Source organism: Leptosomus discolor, chromosome Z (genome assembly GCF_034619465.1).
Source record: "Leptosomus discolor isolate bLepDis1 chromosome Z, bLepDis1.hap2, whole genome shotgun sequence".
NCBI lineage: Eukaryota > Metazoa > Chordata > Aves > Leptosomiformes > Leptosomidae > Leptosomus > Leptosomus discolor.
The window spans coordinates 48,263,880-48,280,515 of record NC_141419.1 but is presented as its reverse complement, the minus strand read 5'-3'; the positions used below and the strand labels follow the sequence as shown (position 1 = coordinate 48,280,515).

At 39.2% G+C, this 16,636-nt stretch overlaps 1 protein-coding gene across 3 annotated transcripts in view; it reads left to right on the top strand.

Moving 5' to 3' along the window:
* ZNF462 (zinc finger protein 462) overlaps window positions 1-16,636 on the top strand; it is a 52,255-nt gene that overhangs the window by 14,165 nt on the left and 21,454 nt on the right. For all 3 annotated transcript variants that reach the window (XM_086479605.1, XM_086479604.1, XM_086479603.1), the window contains exon 6: window positions 3,374-3,565. In XM_086479605.1, the coding sequence (XP_086335731.1) occupies window positions 3,374-3,565 (192 nt within the window). The remainder of the gene's footprint in view (window positions 1-3,373; window positions 3,566-16,636) is intronic.

The following is a 16,636-nucleotide window of genomic DNA, read 5'->3' as shown; positions in this document are numbered from 1 at the left end:
AATATTGACCAATCTAAAAAACTGCAAACTAGCCCAGCTGTTAAAACCTTGCAAATAGAAATGCCTGGAACAGATGACAAAAGGGCTAGAAGTATGTTTCTGTCTTTATTATTTGTTTATACTGTGTCATATACTCAGGTTGGGGTGGAGGGGGAAGATAGGAAAATGGGGAGAAAAGGCAGGAGGAATTTAGAATTGTCTGCTGATTAAAAAAAAAAAAAAAAGTAGTTGCCACCATTGATCCAAGGGCACTTTTAATCTACAAAAATGTAGAAGGGATTGATGGTTGCTTGTACTTCGTTTCCTGTATTGATTTCCGATTTCACAGAGCTTGTGCCAGGACCCTTTTCTGTACTTGGATGAGTATGGTGGATTAGCTTAACTTTTGCCAGCCTCCTGTTGTGTGGGACTATGGCATTCTGTCCCTTCTAGGAGGTCCAACCATATTCAGCAGTTCCAGTTTACAGAGTCCCACATCCTGTACAGGTTCTTTATCTTTGCCAATCGTAAAATAATATTTTTTTATGTTATTGTACAGTTGGGCTACTTTGTGTTACCTGGTTTGAACCTGCCAGATTTTTAGAGCCAAAATTAGCATGCAACTAATATTTACTTCACACTCCTCTTAATCTAAGTCATTGATTTATTTATTATGAATTCGTGCTCTTGAACTTGATTAGTGGACACTCCTTGAAAGACTATGTTTTGCATCATACAAGAACACAATTTCATGGTAGCCTAGAAAGTGCTTGTACAATGGCTTGTGTAATAGTTTCCAAAGGCTTATGATCTGTTTCTGCCTCAGTCCGTTTCTACCAAACAAATATTGACATCACAGAAAAACTGCTTGTATGTTTTTCAGTCAGAGCTTTGATTTGTTGTGTTTGAATCAAACCTTCAGAAATATATACTACTGAATAAATATGTTATGAAGACTTTTCATCAGACTCTACAGTTTTTCAATAACGTGGCGGTTCTCTGAACCCCTCTTCTGTTAGCATTTTTTGGTCTCATGTCAGTCATCTCATTATCACTTTATTTAGATGTGGAAACTTCAATCCCCCTGAATTTATCTTAAGTTTCCTGGAGATCTTTAAAATTCAGTAAAACCCTGAATCCTGAAGTAAAATCCTGAATCCTGAAGTCAAACCCTGAATCCTGAAGTCTTTTACTCGGTCTGTCTCTCCCTTATTTTCTGGGCATGGGTCAAAATTCAGTGGACTATAAAATGTGTTCTTGCCTAACAGCTGGTATCAGTCAGTATTTCTGGCATTTTTTTTTCATCCAATATGTGCCAACTCCTTTGGCATGGAGCAGAACAGTTTACAGTGTCTCTAAATGGGCTGTCTGTTATTTTCATGTGAACTTTTTCACCCACTCTTTTTTTTTTTTCTTATATTTTTTGAGGAACCTTTGATAGCATTTTCTGGTGTCCTTGCTTCATTAGTAATGACACCGGATGCACTGAATGCGCGAATGAGTGATTATAAGACAAGAGTATGGCCCTGCTCTGTTTCTATGTGATCTGGAACATAACGCTTTTGAGTACATATGGAGTGTTGACACCCACTACATATATTTTTAGATTTATTTGTAGGTGTATTAAGATAATAATTTTATGAAATTCAAAACTAGCAGTCAGTAAAGTGCAGAACGCTTCTGTTAAGCCAAACTGTAGCCTTTTCTCTGCAATGAAACACGTCCTTTCATGCTGATGTCCACCTGAACTGTTATGGCTGAATAGTGGGTATATTTATTAGTTGTGTCTAGACTGCTTAATAGATGATCATTCTCTATTTGCTTTAATGTCTTGTGGTGCTTTTAAGTTAACAGTTGGTTGGTGTCTACTGTCATCCAGGAATCTCATAATACTGACAAGCCATAAAGGTCTATATCTGTATTTCACTGGTATCTTATACCTTGGAGTTTCTTTTGTCCCTGTATTATCGTATTCTATTGAGCAACTTGTTGTACGTGCTATACAAAACATGTTTTCTTTCTGATTGTGAAAAGGTATTATATAACTGATCTAATATGCAGGTGAGAAATGCCATTTGAAGAAACATGTGGGACAATTTCTTGTTTCATCATTTCAGATCTATTCTTTTTCAGACGAACCAAAAGAGGCTTTTTGTTTGTATTTTTGTCCCCATGGTTAGCATAGTTTTTCTTGGAGAGGGGTGAGAGTTACTTTTATGTAGGATGATTGCTAATCTTTTCAGGTGTGCTTATTCTGACTTGCTGCAATATGTGTGCTTTCACATTCTCTTTTGGTTCACTTATGTCCAGTGCTGGAAACAATGCTTTTTGAAAACCTTGTTCGCTAAATTTGTTGAGAGGTGGAAAACATGTTCTGCTTCATTCATTACCAGAACTCTTGTTCTTCTGTTACTATTCATGAATGTTTCACTCCTGTATTAGTTTTGGCACTCTATGTACAACTCATATGTGACCGGTGTTTCTCTTGTACATGGAAGTGGCACTTCCAAAACAATCACTTGGCACCTGATAATATCACATTGTTTGTGTTGGGACAGTTTCACTTTGTGTTCCGGTTGCCTCCATGCTTAATACAAAACAAATCTTGTCTCAGGATTTGTTTCCCCTTGTTGGCTGTCTCTATGGCTTGGAATGTATTCAAAATTAAATTCACTACTGTTCATTACATCTGTTCTTTCACTGCTTTTAGTGCTTTTTCATAACACACTTTCACATAGCCTTACAGATACATGTTCTTGGTATTGCTGTGTTCACTTCTTGTAGTAAACCAGCCTTGACTTGGTTACCAGTTCTATGAAGAGTACTCCTGCCTAATGGCAGGTTTTTCATAAGGAAAATGGGACCTTCCCCAAATGTAAATCCTGGTGCTTCCGCCCCCCCCCCCCCCCCCCCTTTTTTTTTTTTTCTGGAGAGACCTTTGTTAGCATTTTGTAGTGTCCTTCTTGCTCCATTAATAGCGGTGCTGGATGTGCTGCATGCAGAAACGGATGACTTCACCCTCTGTAGTTGCTTTGCTACCAAAGAAATTTGGAAGTGCTATAGTTAAGCGGCTCGATTTTCATCCCAGAGTCTGTTTTCTTTTCATACCATGCAACACAGGCATGCTAAGAGTCTGGTCTCTGTTTTTTGACGTCGGTCACTTTGCAAGGATCTGCAATTGTCAGAAAGCAATACTTTGGTCCAAAGCAGGTGACTGTACCTGCAGACTCCAGACTGCTCCAACAAGGAGACATGCATAGCTTATTCTCTTTGGGAACAGTCCTTAGCTGAACAGTCCATGGGAAATTTACTGCCGAGTTCAGTAAGAGAAGTATGGGGGCCCCATTTTGTTTCTTTTGTGAGCTGATGACTTGCCTGTATTTCGCTCACCCAGGTGAACATGCCTACAAATGTTCCTCCTGCTCATTTTCCACCATGACAATCAGCCAGCTGAAAGAGCACTCCTTGAAAGTGCATGGGAAAGCACTGACACTACCAAGACCCCGCATTGTCAACCTTGCAGCCTCACACGCCCACCACACCTCCAAGAACCATACTCCTGCTGAAGAAGTGGAGGACTCTAATGGTAAGAGGTGCCTCAAAGCAAGAATTTAATTGTCTAAGGTGCCACTTCATATTTTTCTTAGAAAAAAATTAGAACAGGCAGCTTGGCCAAAAAGCAGCTTCATTTGATTATTAAGAAAAACCAGAAGTTGCATCAAAACCAAGACTAAACGTGGTGTTGTAGGAAGTGATCTGCCTTAGATCCTCACCAGTTCATACTACATTAACTTGCCCTGTCACCATTTGACTTTGGAATTTGTCAATGCTGGCTTTACTTCTTAGTAGAGATTTAAATTGTAGAAAATTTTCAAAGGCAGAGCTTCTATTGATAGCCAGTGGGAAAGGGATCATCTAATTCCATCCATGCTCCTGAAAACACCCTTTATCTTGTTAGCAGAGCACTTCAGTGAAACCACATGATTAAGTTTTAAATGTGAACCTGTAATGATAGTAAAAGTAATTGTTCTTCTTGTCCTTGCTACAGAGGACACCAAAAGTACCTTCAGATATTAAGCTGCATTTGCAGGAAGGAGAATTTGAGAACCATTTCCTTTTCCATGCTTTCTTTGAAAGCTGGTAATCCCCTTGTGCTGGAGGAGCATGCAGAAGATATTTGGAAAGCAGCAGATGAGGGGACACTGTTAATAGAGAAAATGCAGACTCATAGAAGAGGTGTTGTGTGGTATCACAGCAAGTGTTAAGGCTTTTTAAGTGATAGCTTATGAGGCATGTTTTGGCTGTCACTTCCTGCCAATTAAGAACAAAGCTGGTCTTTGGGGAAAAAAAAAAATCTTCGTTCCTGGGTGAGATGCGTTGACATGGGAGGAGAATGTAGGTGGCTATAAATAAAAGGTTCAGACCTGCAGATGTTCAAGGAACTGGTATGGATGGAGGGTGTATTAGAAGAGGGGAAAAAAAAACATTTTTCTAGAAGTTTGGCAGGTCTTAGGGTTTTTTGTTGTTGCTGTTTTTCTTGGATTACTGGTGAACTGAGAATGGGAGGTAAATATTATCAGTAATCATTTTTTGGCGTTTTTGGTCTCACATCTTCCCTTCTTTCCTTTCTCACCAGAAAAAAAAAGTGTGGAATGAGGAAGAATGAAAGATAACAAATAAGTTAAGAAAATGGCAGAAAAGAATTTAAAGAAAAAAGTAATCCACGTAGAAATACTTTGTTGAAGAAAAAAGAAAGACATGAATAATATTTTTGTGGTTCAGCAAGTCACTTCTGGGGTCAGAATCTTATCAAAAGATTCTGACCAGCTACTCTCAGACTACCGTTTGTCAAAGGCTTGTCTGGAACAGTGCAATGAAGACTTACTGAGCTTTTATTTTTGCTAATGCTAGCTTAAACTAACCCAACAAGCAAATGCTGCTTTTTTATTACTTTTTAAAAAAAATGTTCCATTACTGACTGAGAAATGGAGAATAATTTTCAGTAGCTGTCCTAGTCTTCCGTGCATCTTAGCAACCTTTTGGTAGCAATAGTGTGTTGAGAGATACAGAAGGACAATATTTGAATTTGGGAAGGACAGTTCCTTTACTCCTTTTTTTTTTTTTTTTTTTTTAACTTATCCCAGGAGCTCAGGGTCATGATCACTGAAGTTAAAATTCGAGTGCAGGTATTTGCACAAGATAATTTTACAACCTTTTAAAATGATGACTCTGTTAACAAAACCATTTCATGAGGTTGACTCAGCCTATTGCAGCCTGAAACTAAGGCAGAATTTGTCCCAGTTAGCTTGATCAACCTTAATCAGGGTTAAGTCACTTTGACAATGATAGAAGCCACCCACTGGGGACCTAGTCAGACGAATACAGGTGTTATAACTGTGTTAACATTTTCAGCATTGTTTGAAGAAGGAATAACCTGTTTTAAGTAAGTTTTTTACATTAGGAAGTTGTCTGCAGATCAAGTTAATGATGGCTGCTCTTAGGACATAATTTTTTTGTTTGTTTTTATAAGGGAATAAATTAATGTCTGTGTGGCCTGGGCCTGCAAGTTGCAGGTGATATGTGGGACTAGATACTGGTCCAAATAATAGGAAATGTAGGCCTGTGTGACAGGCACTATATGTTCAGCTGGAGCCAACATTAAGTGAGGCTCCCATGGTGTAGCGTAGTTGGATTTTGCCTGTGTTAGTGTGTATAAATAACCTGCAATGCAGGCTGTGATCAAGTTAATTCACTGGGGATGCAAAGTTGGACTAGGGCTAGGGTGAAAGGCAAACAAAAGGTTGCCTCACATTGTTATGAACTTGTTTTGCAGGTTGGTGGGTATACATCGGGCTAGTATAATTGAAATGGTTGCAGAAAGGGTCTGTTTCTTGTCTGTGGAGAAATACTGTGGTTTTAATAGGAAATAGAGCAGGATTACTTGAGCAGATTTGAGGAGCTAGCAGAACTCATCTTGCCAATTGTTGAGACCTGTAAAAACGGAGAAAAGGGAAAAGAGTACTAAATTGTAATAGCAGAGTGCATGTCTGAATAGAACTGTTCTGGGACTACAGCCCAGTTGCACTTCTGCTGATATTTTTTTTCCTGCAGAAGTGGTTCCCTAAGGGTCCTTTCTTAGAACACTTCTAACTCATCTCTTCTAGTTCTGTTGGTAGCAACAAGCATATCTGAAGTGTTCAACTGTATATCCTGGAGTTGTTTTGGGTGCTTGATAAACTTTTCATGGAAGTGAAGTTAAAGTGAAGTAGGTGCTGAACATTTTAGGTAGGCCCATCCCTGGCAATTACGTTGTCATTAGAAAGCATAACAACTTTAGTGCTTGTGTGCCCAGGGCGGTAGTGTAAGAAGGTGATTGTGTCAGTGAGTCAGCAGAGAAGGCTGACAGAGACATCATTGGAAGATACTGCTTTTTGTATCCTACCTCTGTGTGTTGGGCGATGTTTTGATGTGTAAGGAACCTATTTTCATTGTATGCTTATCTAACTAGAAGTAAAACAACCAGGGTTTTTTTGAGGGGTGTGGGGTGACTATATTTTGGTTTGGGGGTGTTTACAAACAGCCAACAAAACCCAGCAAATGTTGATCACCAGTGCAGCTTTTCTCTGTTTTGCAAACATCGAGGCATGGAATGGTTTGTGGTGTCCAGCTATTGTTGAAATGCTAAGGTTGCCGTTGTGGTAAAATGTTCTTTTGCTCTCGCTATAGTTTACAGGTATTTTTACTCTTGCAAGAAAGAAATGTTGGTGTTTGACTATTTATTTGCATTTGTGTCGTTGGCTTTTTTGTTTGTTTGGATTTACTTTATTTGCCCTTTACGCTGAAATGTGGCTTAACACTTTTGAGAACTTACACAGTAAAAATTTTGTGTAAATTGAAATACTACAAACTGCTAGGAGGATTGGATGAACCCCCTAACAAGATCTGTTTCCATGTTCTTTCACAGTCTTTGTGAGAATCAGAATTTATATTCATGTTAATCTCTGCCCAGAAGGGTTGCATGGATTTATTGATGATATTTGTCACTCTATGGGGCAGTATGTGTTACAGATAAGGGTTTCCAGTGTTGCACTGTGCAAGGTCAGCTCTGTTCCTGTTGACTTGAGTGCAAGGTGGTGGAATCCCACAATCTACATAACAGTAGAAGACTGTTGTCTCTTGCAGTAATGTAGAGTTGGCAGCAAGGCAGAGACACAAAAATTGTGTGACTGAACACTAGAAAACAGGAATAGGAACAATAGCAACAGATGCAAAGTGATTGTCACCATTATCTGCAAAGTGATCATCACCTAAAGAGAAATATGGCAACAGACGCTGCTTGTGTAAGCACTGGAGTTATGCACGTTTGCTGATATTCAAGCTGTGCAGCTGGTGGCCTGCCTTCCTCTTATAAACTGGAGAAATCCATGAGTGCAACCTATTGTCATAAAGCCCATAAAGCAGAATGACTCAATAGAATGATAAATAGTTTCATGTTATGACTTCACCCTCAGCAAAAGCTTCTTGGGAGCATGTAAAATACTTGCCCTAAATTGTCCTGGCTAGAACTACTGCTTTTTTGAGTAGCTCTTTATTCTAAAGAATTTTATTTTATTTATGAAAATACCTGTTCTACAATGCCTGACTGCATTGTAGAACAAAGTACTACTCTTTATTCATACAGCTGGCAGATTTGAAGCCTCATAAATTTGTTTGTAGCATGACTGTGTGCAGTAATTAAAAATAATAGTTTTTTAATTTTACTGATTAAGAATATTGAGTTGTCAAAATGAAACAGTGATGCAAGTGATGGACTAGACAGACCTGAATATGGCTTCTAATGTCTTCTCAATCATGCTGCTGTTGCACAAGATCATTCATTTTTAATGGTGACTAGTTCTTGAAATGTAGAAAGCTTTATGTGTGTCCTTGACACTCAATAGTCATGCTTTTCACTCTTGTGGAAGCCAAACAGGATATATCATTAATACCAGCACATATCACAAAATACTTGTAGGGTCAGAACTAGAAGATTTTTTGTTTCCCACTACGTGATATGTCATCATCTTCATTAAATTTAGATACTTGCAGCAGCAAATCCATTGAAAACTGCTAAATGCCCTGTTCCAGCTTTTTCTGAACTTTAGCCTTTTCAGTGGAAAAGAACTTTAACTTATCTAGAGACTGAAATATAAATACATCTGCTTGCTTTGCCAGATCTACGCTGGGTACTGCTTGACTAAGTCCTAGTTCTGGACTGTTGTTTAAGAACTGTAAATCCCTTCCCATTTCTGTACACTTCTTTTCGAAGTGGATAATGCATAATCAGGATGTGTGTCTTCTCAGCTGCTTGACAGATGAAATCCTGAGGCGTGCAGAGGACCTTTAGCAGGTTTGCTAAAGCAATTTCATGTACTACCAGAATGAGAGGAGAATAGTGGGGTGCAAGGAGTCTTTTCAACAGAATCCTCTCAGCTGGATTGTTACAGTGATGCACTCAGCCCTAGAGCCACCCATCTCTCTCTTCCTTCTACCTTTCAGAAGGAAGACAAGTTTTCCATATGCTCTGACATGCTACCCCTTTTATCTTTTTTTTTTTTTTAATCCATACCATAGTTTGTGGCTGACTTGATTATTTCTGTTTGTGTGCACTCTTACTTTTGATAAGGGATATTTTTCTAGCCTTAGAGTCAGGGGAGAGACTGTACTCTTCACCTTTGGTGCTTTTTCTCTCTCATTGTTGCTACTGTGTCTTAGCATTTTATGGCTGCTGTTGTCTGTGGAAGACTACAATGGTCATAGTCCTCACAGCCCGGAAACCTTATAGTGGAGCAGAATGGCCTGTTCTTTGTATTTAAACTTTGGGGTTTGTTTTGGGTTTTTTTTTTGGGGGGTCGGGGGGTCGGACCCCACTCTTTTGACATTTGAGACCGTTTTATTTGCCCGTTGTTTGACTGCAGAGGCAGAGATCCAGTAGTCAGTACAGGGCAAATTCTGGCAAAGCTTTAATACCTAATTGCTTTAATTGCAAGGTAAGTTGGAAGGATGGCATCCATGTTAAGGATGCAAGATGGTGATCTGCATACTGCAGAACAGAAGATGCCTCTGCTTTTGTAGTTACAGATGAGCTGCAAAGAGCCATGTACTTGTTCTGCCTCTTTCCCTGCTTTTGCACCCCATAGGAGTAATGCTGCATGCTCACTCTGAAGTATTAGATTAACCCTTCTTCCTTGCAGGCTGCTTTTTGTTCCTTCATTCTCTAACCTAGAGCAAGTTTCTGCTTTCCCCTCAGACTTTGCCTGTCTTTGCTTCCCAGAGGTGCTGCCAGTGACCACACTGCCTGCTAGTACTTATTAGAACTCTCCAGTACTTACTGGTGTATCTTACTTCTTGTGGTCAGCGTTAAACTAATTATCAGATGTTGAATCAGATGGGAATTTTCCTCCTGCATCCCATTGGCAGGGACTGGTGGAACAAGTGCAGGGCTTGTTCACCTCCAGGTTTTTTGAACAAACCCCTTACTGTTTCAAAGACCTAGGGCACTGGGGATGACCTTGTTCTCTGCAGCTCTCTTCCACTGATGTGTAGTTGTTTGGCTTTTGGCTTTTTACTACAGTGTTGAGAACAGTTTTGTGGCTAGTGGAACAAAGGGACATGTTTATTCTGTCACTGGCTGTGCTCAGGGGGGTGTCAACTTGCTGTTCATTGTGCTTTTTTCTGGTCCTGAGCTTTTTGTTCTTGGAGTGAATGAGTAAAGGCAAAATTGAGATTCAACATGATGGAGACAGGAACTCATGCAGCTGGGAGAAGGTTGCTGTCAGTCTTTGTATGTATTTGGCCAGCCTGCTGCGATGGGATTGCTATGATACTGAAAGACTTGCCTAGGGTAAAGAGAAGACAGAATAAGCTGTTTGGATGGATCAAGTAATAAATAAAGGGGAAAACATCTTCTGGATTCCTTCTGGGCAGACAGAAATGACCTGATTGCACCCACGGGGGAAAGAAAGAAACATATGTAGACTCCTGTTGGGTTTTGGTGGTGATTTTTGTGGGTGTTTTGGTTGGTTTTTTTTTTGGTTTTTTTTTTTTTTTTTGAGGTTTTTGCTTTCTTTTGGCTCCAATTTTTATATTCAGGATAGGGTAGGAAGTGGTAGGGTGATGCTCTCTTAGCTGTCACATGCTACTGCTGTCCCTGGAATTTGTGGTGACTATATAAAGTACAAAGGATACTATTGCTGTGAAGGGATACGTGGTATGGCTTGACCAAAGCTGTGCAAGACAGCATTAATGTAGGCTATCGTTTCCACATGTTAGTAGCCTGCTTGTGTAAGCTAACTGATACTCAGCCTGTCCCCTAAGACTCCAGTTACTTTCTATTAATCTAAAACTTGCTAGAGGGATTTGGTGCTTGATGGAGAGGTAAAACTCCTTTGATCGTTTTAGCTCTGTTGAAATGGACGTATGTCATCATCCTAACTGGCAGCCCAAAGTTTGCTGTTTAAGTCTCTGGTTTTATTTCTTCAAGAGACATTGTTACTACATATTGGAACCAGTGCTTGAAAATACTGCCCAAAGTGATCTGAGGTGAGGGCTGGTGATAGAGATGAGGCCTTTCTGTTGGCAATAATAATGTCAAGGTGTATGCTGGAGGTCTCCAGAACAAATTGCAAGTTCCTGAGCTCTGTGATTAAATGGATCCTCAGTACCCATATATCATCACTGTAATTTTAGGGCTAGTTTTAGAGCAGAATGCAAAAATGTAGCACTTGCTAAAGCTGCATTCCTTAATTGTCTTCATTTCAAACTTAGAGGCAATTGAGCATTTAGGTGACAGACGCATGTGTGTTTGTGGCTGTGTGTTTGTACTAATGCAAACACTTCAAGGGCCAGAGCAATAGTGAAGGAATGTGGAGTGTTCCTTGAATATATCTAATGAATTACCCTTAAAAATGTGAAGGAAATCATGGAACATAATAGCACAAGGGTAATTCGATTACCTGTGCCAAAACAAAAAAGCAGTTGCTCGGTAGATTATTGTCTGAGTGAAGAATCAGTCGAAGTGGAAAATCTTTGTAAATTCACAAAAGAACCCGTTACCATTAAGTCCTTTTGGGAGATTGGTCAAATCAGCATCTTGCTAAAGATGTTTCCAGATCCGATTGTATAACGCATGTGTGTAAGTGCACTTGGATTAATGAGTTTTGAGTTTAGCTCAACAGAATAAGGAATAGCTAGGCAACTTTTAATTTTATGGATTTTTTGGAAACAGGTAAGCATGTGGAGAACCCAGTGACTGACCTGGAGAAGGAAATCTTGTTTTAAGTGCCACCCTGTATTTAGACAATGGAATTTTATTCCTTCAATAACAAACTATAAAAATATAGGGTTGAAATATGACCAACAGATTCTCAGCCTGTAACATTCTTTAAACAGAAAGCAGTGGATAAACAGAGGTGAAATAACATGAATGCCAGAGCAAGGGAAACATGATGCACTTCTTGTGCATCACCTCTGGGTTGTAAGCGAAATGGGCAAGGCAATCAGTGGGGTGAGAAAGCTGTAGTGGCTTGGCACTGATGTTGCAAAGGTTGAAGGTGGTAGAGCAGCTACTGAAAGAGCCTAGTCTATGAGAGGGTTGTGTGCAGCCTAAATGTGACTAGTTAAGTGTCCAAGTCACCTAAACAGCTGCAGGGAAGTTAAATTGAGTTGAAGCCAGTAAAGAAATTTTGTGGTGGGGAGTACAGATGAAAAGAAGGGATAACTAGAAATTAAATGGCTATATGATACGTTTTCTGACTCCTAAAACTGATCCTTCCGAATCACAGCATTAGCAGAGCAGGGTGATGATTCAGACAGTGTTTGTGACCATGTTGTGCTAATAGGAATTCCTGGTAGTGTTGGTTACTCAAAAACAGGAGGGCATGGGAAGCTTTTGGACTGATCCTTCTTTTCTGGTGGAAGTAATATGATATAACTTATTTCCGGTGGAAGTAATATGGTATATCTTATTTCATCAACTACGTTACTCCTTCCTGTGTCTTACATAATCCCTACTACTTTCCTTTGAATACTTTTATACAGAGTATTGTAGCCACTCTCTCCTTGATCTCAACTATGAAACTCCAAGATTCTTCAGTAGGCAGCAGTATGGGACTCTCTCTCAGATGATAAAATTATTATTGTTTTCTTCTTAGATGAAATTCAGGTCACTTAGGAAAGATTTCGGTATTAGCACAAGAAGCTGCATAGCATATATCCTGTCTCAGTTCCATTCAGAGATGGGTGTGCACGTAAGTCAAAAGGGGATTTGAAGTTATAAGGAAACATGGATATAGTTTCTCACCTGTTTGGAATAATCAAGATTGCATAGTCCATGTATATTTCTGGTTGCCCTCTTCTGAGCCTTAGACATATATGTAATATCATTCTCACAAAAGCTGATCCAAAATGATCCGAAAAGTGGCCTTTACAGATAATGCTGAAATAAATTTCTTCCTGCAAGGTTTTTGGGTTTTGTTTGGATTTTTTTTTTTTTGTGGAAATCCTTTAAATGACAATTTTATTCCAGAGCTTTATTTTCTTTCCTCTGTGATTACTCTTGTCTTTTGGAATGTGCAAACAAGGACACAAAGTTTGTTTCTGTTACATCTCATTCACAACATCCTAGCAACATAAAGGTTCTTTAGTAGAAATCAGAATTTAAGTAGAGGAGTAGGTTCATATTCTGTTTTTTAAACATGCAATAAAAAAAACTTCCTTGTACTGCATGGTTCCCTAATCTTCTTCATGAATGTTTTGTTGCAGCTCTCTGCATCTTATTCTCTTCTATCTTCCCCTCCCCTCAGCTTAGTTTATTGCCAAAACATTTCACCTTCCCACATACTCTTCCTTCCAGGTCAGTGCTGTGTGGCATAAAGTGAACAAATGTGTGTAGTCTTGACAATCTTTGTATGACACCCTGCTTTGCCACCTTCCCACTTTTCAAGCTGTTGCTGTTCATGAGTATACGCTATCCTAACACTCAGTGAGCTGATAATTTTGAGTCCCACTGAATTTCAGAAGGGATCATGTTTCTAAATCTCCTAACTTCCACTTAGATTTATCTTATGCCTTTTAAAATAATAATTATTATTAGTTCAACCCTCCATGCTTCTGGCCATGTATTTTGTGTTTGTAGGTATATTTTGGTGTGGTATTGCATCTTGATTTGGTTTCACAAATAACGTTTCTGTCCAGAGAAAACCATTTGTCTGCTGCTTTTCTTTATTCCTTGGAATTTTTCTGTCATTCTTCACAGAAATCTTCTTTATGTGAATGAATTCAGAGAAAATTAAATAGCATTCCAGATATTTTCCTTTCAATCTCTTTTGGAGTTTTTCTTACAGATCCATAATGTCCTAGGCCTGTATTGTTAATACATTCCATTTTTTCTGCTAAAGCATTTTTAAGCACTTTTTGTTATTTAGGCATTCTTTTTTTTTTTTCCCCCCTTATCTCAGGAGCCAAACATGCCCTTGCCCGGTTTCATTTGTCATACATATGCTGATATTTATTTTGACTTCGGTTGATGTTTCTGTGTGGATGCACCAGGAAAGCATGGTGTCTTCATTTTTATCTCCCTCTGTCTCCTTCTGGTTATTGAGCTGTTCAATTATCAGTAGTTTGCAAATGCAATAAGCTCACTTTCCAGTGTACTCAAACAGTTGCTTTTCCTGAACAGTTTTTCTCCCTCCATCTCTATCCCTCGTTGTGCTGGCATGCAAATGCTAGTATTAGATGTGTCTAGTTCTGTTCACCCTAAAAGCATGAAGTAATGCTTTGATTTCTTTCCTTTAATAGGATTTTTTTTCTTCTGGTTTCTCAACTGCTGCTCAGTATCTCTTTCTTAGACACGTCGAGGTGTATTTCTGGCCTGTTGCTGTTCGGTTTAGGTGTCTTGTTTTAGTGTGTTTTACTGTTGCATATATGTTCATTGATAGCTTTGAAAATACCTACGAATAGCTAAAATGTCTGAGTTAAATTTATTTATCCGGATCAGATTCTTTAGTTATTTTTTTTCTTCTGAAAAGATCCCAAGTTTCTCTTCTTTTAGGTATCTGAAACGCATTATGTGCTGCAGAGGATTCGTGACAACTCTGATTTCATTTTGCTTTTGTGGTGGGTTTTCACTGTGTGTTTTTTCCCAGGGTATGCAGTTGTGTATCAAGTTGCGTTTTCACCATTGCATTGCATTGTAGCGGAGACTGTGAATGCTCTTTTGGATGAGGTAATAACTTCCAGTATTGTTGAAAGACTCATTGTGCCAGTCTTTGTCTATACTCTGAAGAATGTTTTCAGGGTGGCAACATCACTTACCAGGCATTTAAGTGTTTTAGGCACTCTATCTCTTCACTCTGTGCAGAGACACTATGAGACTTATGTATTATTACCAGCACACAGTGCTAATTTAGATAATGGCTGTGTTGATGAGTCGTCATGTGGACAGTCATTTCTACTTCTCTCCTTTCAACTGGTCATTTCTGCATTTGGATATGAGAATACTGTTGTGTACTGAGGGTAGATTCTGTGGTCTTTTAGATCCATGGATACTGGCAGGATTACACTACTTGCTAGCCTTGTTATTCCTGTACAGGTAGATATGATATGTAAAATCTCAAAATTGAGACTCGCAGCATCACTGCTGTTCTTCCATTTTTTACTACATGAATTACTGTTAAATTTTGCCACTTGGTATGACTGTAAGTGTCCTTCCTTTTATGTCACATCATCCCATGTGCTTACCTTGCTTTTGGAGTTGCACGGTGAAGTCCTTCTATTGATGTTGGATAAAATTACCTTTAGAAATGGATCTCTGTGGTTTTGGTGTGGGCTTTTTTGTTTGTTTCATTGTTTTAAATCAGTTGGGGCTAAGTATTCCCTTTTCTTTCGTTGCATTGTATCCATGAACATGGTTTTATTTTCTTGTGCTGCCTCAAGGCTGTTCAGAGAAGAAAATGCCATTTTTTCCTTCATATGTAATCAGTACTTCCTGGTGTTTAATTTTTCTTCCTTTTCTTCCCCTTCGTGTTTTCTTTTTGCCTTCGTGTTTTACATTACTTAATACAAATTCTCTTGACTCTTCCCTTTGCTTATTTTAATGTCTCTCTTCTGCTTGCTGACTTTGATGTAGGCTTCTAAGGCAGTTTTACTTGTTTCAGACATTGATGGCTAAACCATCTTCCTGCTCCAGGCTAAGGTTGTTAACATTTTCCCAGAGTGCTCCCAACCCTTTGTGCTTGGGGTGCAGGAAAAAGACTGAGGTGGAACTTGCATTGTGTACAACCATGACTCAGTTGTTGGTCAGTTCTGAGGGAAAAGCTCTGCTCTCTTCCTCCTTTGTTGTCCGCTCTTACATCCAGGCATCCTGTTGTTGCAGCAACACTGACAAAAGGTATACAGCAGTTTGGTGCACAGCAGCTTGAGGCTTGTGTAAATGCTTGGTCAACATCTTAAGTCAGCCCAGCACTGAAGTACCTGCAGAGCTGTACTTAAGTGTATTGTATTCCAAATGGAATATCAGCCTGCTTTTCCAGTAGGAATAGAGGAGGTGCCCATGTAGAACTGCTCTGCCAGTTTAAGGCAGTGCTTTGGATTTGACCTCACTAGTGGATTTGCCTATAAATAATAAATAAAAAAAATCCAAACCCTCAACCCCTTCATCTGTTTCTTATGTGCTCGCAGTTCATTCTGTGCTGTGTGCTAAAACGCATGTTTGGAAGCAAACTCAAGTCAGTTGCGGTCTTTCCACTGCCTTCACTGGTTTTGGAGTGGGCATGACAAAGTGTGGTTCACTGAAGTTGGTGGAAAACCTCCCATGCCTTTAGTCGGCTTTGGACTCTTGTCCAAAGTGTTCCTGGTGGAGCTGGGTTGCACCTGCACACTAGGATAGCTGTCTGGCAAGCTGATTCTCAGAAACCAACAGAAGCCCTGCACACATCTGTAATCCTGGGTGTTTTTCTTCAAGAAGTGCTAAATCTTGCACTCAAGAAGGATTGCAAAATAATGAAAGCATTTGGCAAGGGAAAAGGGGAAGAATACACAAGCAGAGCTAGGGACATGCATGCTACCATTGTTTAAGTGTAAAGATTCTCTGTATAAGTTCTTCAGATGGTTTTTTTTTTTTTTTCTGTGAACATCGTAACTAATGGAGCAATATACTGAAAATTGTAAGGTGGCCAGCATGAATCCTGGTTGAAAGAAAGTAAGAATTCAAATTTTAAAGGTAGAATTTGCTTTTGGCTATTCCTGATGACAAGGCAAGCTACTTTGTGTACTTTTTTCCTGTGGGTTTAGGCACGTAGCTGTCTACTTTTGCAGTTTTTTAACATACGAGATTCCACAGAAGTATGTAAATATCTGTTTGAAAGTTAGAAAGCTGGAATAATGGACACCAGATGATAGGGGAAGTAAAAACATCTGAAGTATAGTAACTTTTCCAAACAGCAATGAAATTTACTTGTTCTGAAAATGGTTTTTAAACCTGTAACTTTCTCAGAGGCTTTGGCTAGGAACATTGATGATGTGATGGAAATTTTTGATGCCTTCTTCCTAACGAAGGGAACAGTAAGCCACAAACTAGAATTTAATCAGTACTGTACAAGTAATTTGACTAGTACACATA